The sequence below is a fragment of the Miscanthus floridulus genome, chromosome 9 (genome assembly GCF_019320115.1).
Source record: "Miscanthus floridulus cultivar M001 chromosome 9, ASM1932011v1, whole genome shotgun sequence".
Classification (NCBI taxonomy): Eukaryota; Viridiplantae; Streptophyta; class Magnoliopsida; order Poales; family Poaceae; genus Miscanthus; species Miscanthus floridulus.
The window spans coordinates 122,675,831-122,683,569 of NC_089588.1; the positions used below are offsets into that span (position 1 = coordinate 122,675,831).

General features: G+C 46.2%; 2 protein-coding genes across 2 annotated transcripts; both read left to right on the top strand.

Annotated features, from left to right (window-relative positions):
* The first annotated feature begins 966 nt into the window (after window positions 1-966).
* On the top strand, window positions 967-1,299 carry LOC136480792 (scarecrow-like protein 9). Its single transcript, XM_066478243.1, has one exon. It carries the CDS (start codon window positions 967-969, stop codon window positions 1,297-1,299), a length of 333 nt encoding a protein of 110 aa, XP_066334340.1.
* A 3,635-nt stretch (window positions 1,300-4,934) lies between these two features.
* Window positions 4,935-7,347, top strand: LOC136480793 (scarecrow-like protein 34). The gene is made up of 2 exons (XM_066478244.1): window positions 4,935-5,686; window positions 5,718-7,347. The coding sequence occupies exons 1-2, from the start codon at window positions 5,052-5,054 to the stop codon at window positions 7,261-7,263; spliced, it is 2,181 nt and encodes a 726-aa protein (XP_066334341.1). The 5' UTR covers window positions 4,935-5,051; the 3' UTR covers window positions 7,264-7,347.
* Window positions 7,348-7,739: the final 392 nt, after the last annotated feature.

Genomic DNA, 7,739 nt, shown 5'->3' on the forward strand with positions numbered 1-7,739 from the left:
CTAGATCGCCAGGGTCGCCATGGACCGAAGAACGCAGCAGGTAACCAACACACTTTCACGGTGAAAAGCGGCGAGGTTTACAAGCAAACCATCAAAGGATAACCAACATACTTACGTGACGAAGAACCGGATAGTTTTCAGGCAAACTAGCAAAGAAACCGCCGAAGCTCTCGCCCGGGAGGGACCCCGTTAGGACAAGGACATCGCCGGGTTGCCCTAGGTCGGCCGGCAAGCCTAGGGCGCCATCCTTGATCGTCGGATCAAGGGATGAACAGCATGGGGTTTGGAAGATAGGGTAAAAGAGTTGGAGTAGATTGATTTTGTCGATTGGATAGATGGGAACTCAATCGGCCATGATCCTCTCATATATATGGAGGGGGTGGTCTTATCCTAGCAGGAAACCTCTCCAAGACTTATTTTCCAAGTTTCCCACGAGTTTGGAATAGTTCACATTGGAATCCAAAAGGTTAGATCCAAACATGGTTTTTAGTAGGTCTGCTGGAAGTTCTGACCTCCGTCGGAACTTCCGACTTGGGTCGGAACTTCCGGCAACGGAGCATCTTTCCGGGGGCATAACTCCTTCATCCGGACTCCGAATTGGACGTTCCATATATATTTTTTGACCATCTCGACGAGAGGAACACAATGATGTAGTCCGTTTCACATTTTGACAACTTCATAAAATGGACAATTTTGGTTGTCAACCAATGTTTTAAATCTCCCGTTATAGCTACCATTATAGCCCGCTATAGCCTTTTAAGGCAAGGTGCCGTTATTTGTGTTCATGTACAATTTAGCCGCTATAGCCCGATTTAGCTCCGCTATTATCTGATTCAGAGGTATGCCGCTAAACACCTTAGCCCGCTATTTAAAACTATGTTGTGAACACACTCCGTCGTCAATGGCTCATATGCCACGCCGTTCTTTGTGGCACGGTTCCGAGAGGCGCTGTTCTACTACTCGGCGATGTTTGACATGCTGGACGCCATGGTGTCACAGGACAGTGATCTGCGCTTGGTGGTGGAGCGTGACCTCATCGGCCGGTGCGCCCTGAATGTCGTCGCCTGTGAAGGACACGACTGGGTGGAGCGCCCAAAGATGTATAGGCAGTGGCAGGCAAGGCACCGCAAGGCAGGGCTGAGGCAGCTGCCGTTTTTTCCAAATGCTGAGAAGATCCTGAGCGAGAAGATGAGGAACGAGTACCACAAGGACTTTGTCATTGACGTCGAAAACGATTGGCTTCTACAAGGCTGGAAGGGCCGCATACTTTACGCCATGTCCCACGTGGGCTGCAGATGACACCATCTCAGAATTGTCGTAGCTGATTGCTGAAACTTTAACTGTTGTGTATTCTGCTGTTTGGGAAGAGTTGCTGCCAAAAGACCCGCTTGGTGCGGTGACAAATATTATGAACTTTATTACACTGTTGTGATGGTTTCTGAACACAATGAAACCTTATGGTGACCTTTGTAAGCATGCTAACGATGAGTAGGAAAGGTTACACTTACAGGTGAACATATATACGTATTTCAAGCAGGTACAGTTTGGTTTTCACCCAAGGTCAAGGATTGTTTCACTTATGTGAAGGCATGGCTGCAAGTCCTTAGAGCTAACGAAAATAGAGAGATCACAGCTCAGAGGATTAATGTACCTTTCGCGTAACAAATATTGGTCGGATTGGTGCTATGCAAGAGTAGCAAAACAAATCCAGGCGGGACTATCTGGATCGGAAAGTGTATGTACAGAAGGGAAAAAAGATTAGAATTAGGCTTGGATTTGACCTTGAACGACACAAAGTAGATGAGGACAACTTACCGGCAAGCTGGGGTGGATCTCCGCCCGAGGCCGTTTCTTTCCATCGACGCCGAATGACTGGAGCACGTCCTCCAGCCTTCTGCTTGGCCACGCCGAGTGGAGGGGCGATGCTGATGGGAAAGAGAGGCTGGTCTTCTGCTTGGCCGGCCGGTGAGGCCATGCCAGTGGACGCGGGCGATACTGGGGTCGGAGGTAGTCGCGCGGAGTGCCGGGAGACACGAGGAGGGGATGGCGGCGGCGGGTGGGTGTGCGTGAGAAGGAGAATGAGATGATGGTTTCGGGATGCCGCGGATGCGGTTGGGCCTGTGGGTACAAGGGTGGGGTCGCAGGAGGAGATCACGAGTGGGTACAGGCGGGCGGGTACGTTCGGCGCGCGTAAAAAAACCGGAGTGGAGGGGAGATTGGCAATGTGAAACACACATGTTGCTGACGTCTTCTCTTCTGGGTCCACTTGTCAATTACAGTGGGGAAGTTTTTATGGTAACAGATGATTTCCAATTCCTTCGCTCCTTTATAGTAAAGATAAAGATAAGATAGTGATTAGAGTGTATCAAATTGATGATCAACTCCTTCTGATTTTTTGTGAGAATATAGACTTGTCATTTTCTTACATGTCTAGTAAGGATTGATGTAGAGCCTCCAGTTAGCAAGAATTAGATAAGGGCATGTTCAGATTATGCAGCTTTCGAAAATTGTGGTCTTATAAGTCAAACAACAACAACAACAACAACAAAGTCTTATGTCCCAAACAAGTTGGGGTAGGCTAGAGTTGAAACCCAGCAGAAGCAATCAAGGTTCAGGCACGTGAATAGCTGTTTTCCAAGCACTCCTATCTAAGGCTAAGTCTTTGGATATATTCCATCCTTTCAAGTCTCCTTTTATTGCCTCTACCTAAGTCAACTTCGGTCTTCCTCTGCCTCTCTTCACGTTACTATCCTGGCTTAGGATTCCACTACGCACCGGTGCCTCTAGAGGCCTCCGTTGGACATGTCCAAACCATCTCAACCGGTGTTGGACAAGCTTTTCTTCAATTGGTGCTACCCCTAATCTATCACGTATATCATCGTTCCGAACTCGATCCCTTCTTGTATGACCGCAAATCCAACGCAACATACGCATTTCCGCGACACTTATCTGTTGAACATGTCGTCTTTTCATAGGCCAACATTTTGCACCATACAACATAGCAGGTCTAATCGCCGTCCTATAAAACTTCCCTTTTAGCTTCTGTGGTACCCTTTTGTCACATAGGACACCAGATGCTTGGCGCCACTTCATCCACCCTACTTTGATTCTATGGCTAACATTTTCATCAATATCCCTGTCTCTCTGTAGCATTGATCCTAAATATCGAAAGGTATCCTTCCTAGGCACTACTTGACCTTCCAAACTAATATCTTCCTCCTCCCGAGTAGTAGTGCCGAAGTCACATCTCATATACTCAGTTTTAGTTCTACTGAGTCTAAAACATTTAGACTCCAAAGTCTTCCGCCATAACTCCAGTTTCTGATTCACTCCTGTCCGACTTTCATCAACTAGCACTACATCATCTGCGAAAAGCATACACCAAGGGATGTCCCCTTGTATGAACCTTGTGACCTCATCCATCACTAAGGTAAACAGATAATGGCTCAAAGCTGACCCTTGATATAGTCCTATCCTAATCGGGAAGTCACCCGTGTCTCCATCACTTGTTCGAACACTAGTCACAACATTGTTGTACATGTCCTTAATGAGCCCGACGTACTTCGTTGGAACTTTATGTTTGTCCAAAGCCCACCACATAACATTCCTTGGTATTTTATCATAAGCCTTCTACAAGTCAATAAAAACCATGTGTAGGTCCTTCTTCTTCTCCCTATACTGCTCCATAACTTAGTCAAAGGGACATAAAAATGTTGTTTAGAAAAAAAGAGGCTATGAGTAGAGTTTCTAAAACTCTGAAAGACTACAATTTTGACAAAACTATTGAATTAACGACAATAGGATTTGTTGCATCCAAACACCAAATAGCTTTTGAGTACCAAAGTATTTTATATAATCATATTATTTCTTTAATACTTTAAAAATACTTTACATCCAAACAGAGCCTAAGATAGTTGTTGCTTCGGTTTTGCTGTTCTTTACCAGTGCCTTTTGTTTCCATTGATTCTTGGTCCCTATGTTTTTTTTTATCTATCTGTTAGGACAGCTTCTATGCCGTACCTATTTGACAACCGAACCCAAGGGCCAGCGCGTGCCGTTGTCTAACAGATAAACAAATCAAAAGCTGTACATACAACAACAGTGAATATTTTCAGTAAAGAGACTACGCAGATACCACGGTGGAGGTGGATTTTTATGCACCTCTAGAGCGCGCACAAGATGTAAAAACAATTGTTGAAAGATACAAAGACATAGAAAACATTTTTTATTCAAATGACTTTTCAAATGATGATTTAGAGAATAAAGTTTAGAAAGACTCATAAAGATGTTCTAATAGCTTACCTATACGGTGTACATAGCCATTTATATTTTATATCTTTGGCTAGCGAGAAATCCGAAATAAAGGATAACAATATTTAGAGATTAATTAGAAAAGCTATTAAAGAATATATATGTTTTTATCAGAATCTTTATTCTTATTAACTAGGAATGATATAAAAAGGTTTTTAGAGTTGCTGTTAGTGCGTTTGAAACCTCATTTGGTCTCGTCTTCTTTTGTCCCTTGCTCCACTGTAGTACGTCTACGGATGACAAAAATAATAATGCAGTTCCGGTCGCAGTCGCATCTGGCTGCCTAGCTAGCTTCCCAGAAAATTCTCTTCTTCAGCTGCTCCTCTGTAGTTTGATCCGTCTAGCTAGCTTGCTGTCTAGAGGCTTGCGTCGTCGTCAAATCAAAGGTTTGATTTTTTATGCACCCTCCCTCTCTTTCCATTATTCCATTAATTATTCTCATTTCGTTTTTCATCACGCAATGGAACGTCAACAACCACAGTGAAGTGATGAACACGACAACCCCGGCGGCTGGACTCGTCGTCCACCAACTCCCTTTGCAGTTTAAAGGTTCCATCAAAACTTTGCTTTTTATGCACTCAGACCCACCCAGCAACAGCAGGCCGACCCTCATTCTGTTTCAATCCTCCTCCTCTTGATCTTCACCATTCGTCTAGCATCACAACTCCACGAGTAAGCAGCAAGTGAGCTACGTACCTACCATTCGTACTCAACCGCCAGCTCTCAAGTTGAGCTTCGCCATGGCATCCGAATCTGCAAGGTACATCGCCGACACCGACGAGCAGCCCTTCTCTCCCTCTGTTTTTCTTAACCTGCCCCCAACTCCTCCCGATGATGGGCAGGACCCGGTAGTCTCGTCAGACGACCTCGTGATCCCCTTCATCTCACACATACTCATGGACGACGACGACAAGCTGTCGTACCAGTGCCCCGATCACCAAGCGGTACTCCAAGCTCAGCAGCCCTTCGCTGAGATCCTATCCGACACCACCACCACCACCAATACCAACGTAGCGACCAGCACCTTCACCGTCTCGCCCTTCTTCCCCAATAATGCCGTGTCCGCGTTCGGAACCGCTACCTGGCCCTATGACCCAGTCGAGCTCTCCCTACATCTCCTTTCTAGGACTCCGTACCACGTCCCCGACAACGTCAGAAGAACCGGACGTGATGGCCTCACCCTCACCACGGGTGATCATGGTCGTGCCAACACCACCTTCTTGGCCGAGCAAGATAACAACTACACCACCAGCGTGGGACAATTCCGACGACAGAACGCAGACAAGGCAACCATGGACATGCTCAACCAGGCATTCCTCAAGGGTATGGAAGAGGCCAACAAGTTCTTGCCCACCACCAAAATGCTCCCCATCCACTCAGAGGCCATCTCTGGGTGGGTCGTCTAGGGAGCACCTGTCTAGAGACAGACACAGGATTGCCGATGGACAAGTGAAGGAGAAGGGGATTGTTGATGGGATCACGTCATCATCAATGTTACAAGAAAGTGGTAGCGATAGCATAGCCTGTAAGAAAGACCATAACCGCTGGGACGACTTGGAGGTCGAGATGGACAGAAAAATGGCGGACTTGAGCATTATTGCCGTGATAGCACCAGAGTCAGATCAAACCAGGGAAAAGATAGACAAATTTGTTTTGATCAAGTACCAGTCATTACTCGACAAGATGATCGCCGTGGACATGGAGGCTGAGAAGAATGCCAACAAGGGCAAAAGGAAGTCCGTAGCGGTCACGAGCAATGAGCCTGCCGTCGACTTGCGCGCCCTGCTCATGCAATGTGCTCATGCCGTGGCCACAGGAAACCGTCTTGGTGCCACCGAGCTGCTTTACAAGATCAAGCAACATTCCTCGCCAATGGGAGATGCCACACAAAGGTTGGCACATTGTTATGCTCAGGCGCTAGAAGCACGTTTGGATGGCATGGGAAGCCAGTTGTACAATTCACTCATGGTGAAGCAGCTCACCTCAGCTAATGAGTTCCTCTTCCTCAAGGCCTATCAGCTCTGCATTCCAGCTTCTTGTTTCAAAATGATGGCGTTCATGTTCTCCAACCTAACCATCCTGAAGGCTGTCGCCGGTAGGGCTAGGAGAAAAAAGGTGCACATTGTGGATTATGGTGAGCATTATGGGTTCCAGTGGCCGACCCTGCTTGGCAATTGGGCAACTTTGGAGGAAGAAGGACGACCACTGGAGGTGAGAATCACCTGCATTGTCCTTCCTAAAACCGGGTTCCGTCCGGCAGCTCGAATTGAGGAGACTGGACGCCGACTCAACAACTTTGCTCGTCGGCGTGGCATCCCGTTCAAGTTCCGCAGCATCGTGGCAAAGTGGGAGACGGTATGTGCTGATGACCTCAACATTGAACATGATGAGGTACTAATTGTCAATGGCCTAGCTGATTTTGGGAGGCTGATGGATGAGAGCGTCCACAACATAGATTGCCCAAGCCCTAGGGACATGGTCCTCAAGAATATTCAAAAGATGCGTCCTGATGTGTTCATCCTTTTTATCGAGAACAGCTCATACAACACACCCTTCTTCTTAACACGCTTCCGGGGGGCACTGTTCTATCACTCTGCAGTGTTTGACATGATGGATGCAGTGGCGCCACGGGACAACAACGATCGCATATTGTTTGAGCAGAACCTCCTTGGACGACATGCTTTTAATGTTATCGCCTGTGAGGGCTGGGATAGAGTGGAGCGGCCCGAGACATATAAGCAATGGCAAGTACGAAACAACCGGGCGGGCCTGAGGCAGCTGCCGTTGGACGCTGATATAGTTAAGGCTGTGAGTAACAAGGTCCGCGAGAACTACTCTAGGGAGTTTGTCGTCAATGTAGATGAGCAATGGTTCCTACAAGGCTGGAAGGGACGCCTACTTTATGCCATGTCCACATGGGTTGCAAATGATGGTATCTCAAGTCCTGGCTAGCGACACAGAAATGTCGTCTTTGTAATACATGTGACATGCTTAATTAATTAGGTTGTACTAGGGTCTCTCTGCTACAGAAATGCATGCCTACCATTGCAAAAACATATATAGCAGAGTAATATGTTTTTTTTTATCTCTTTGTAACACAGAATATGTTTTTGCTATATATGTAATATTTTTGAAAAAAGGTGCAACGGTAGGCTAGCCAAGTAATATGTTTTTTTCTCTCTTTGTAACACAAAAATATGTCTTTGTAATGTGTTTTTGTTTGGAGAGAAAAATCACACGGGATCTCTCTGCTATATATGAAGAAAAATTCTACGGACGTGCCATTGTACTAAAGTACATAATAAAGAGAAAAGGAGGGAACACATATTTTATTCATATTGGATAAAGAAATACAAATATAGTTCCTGATACATGTGCGCTCCATAGTCTGCTGGTAGCGATCTGACATGCGTGATATGGTCTTCTAG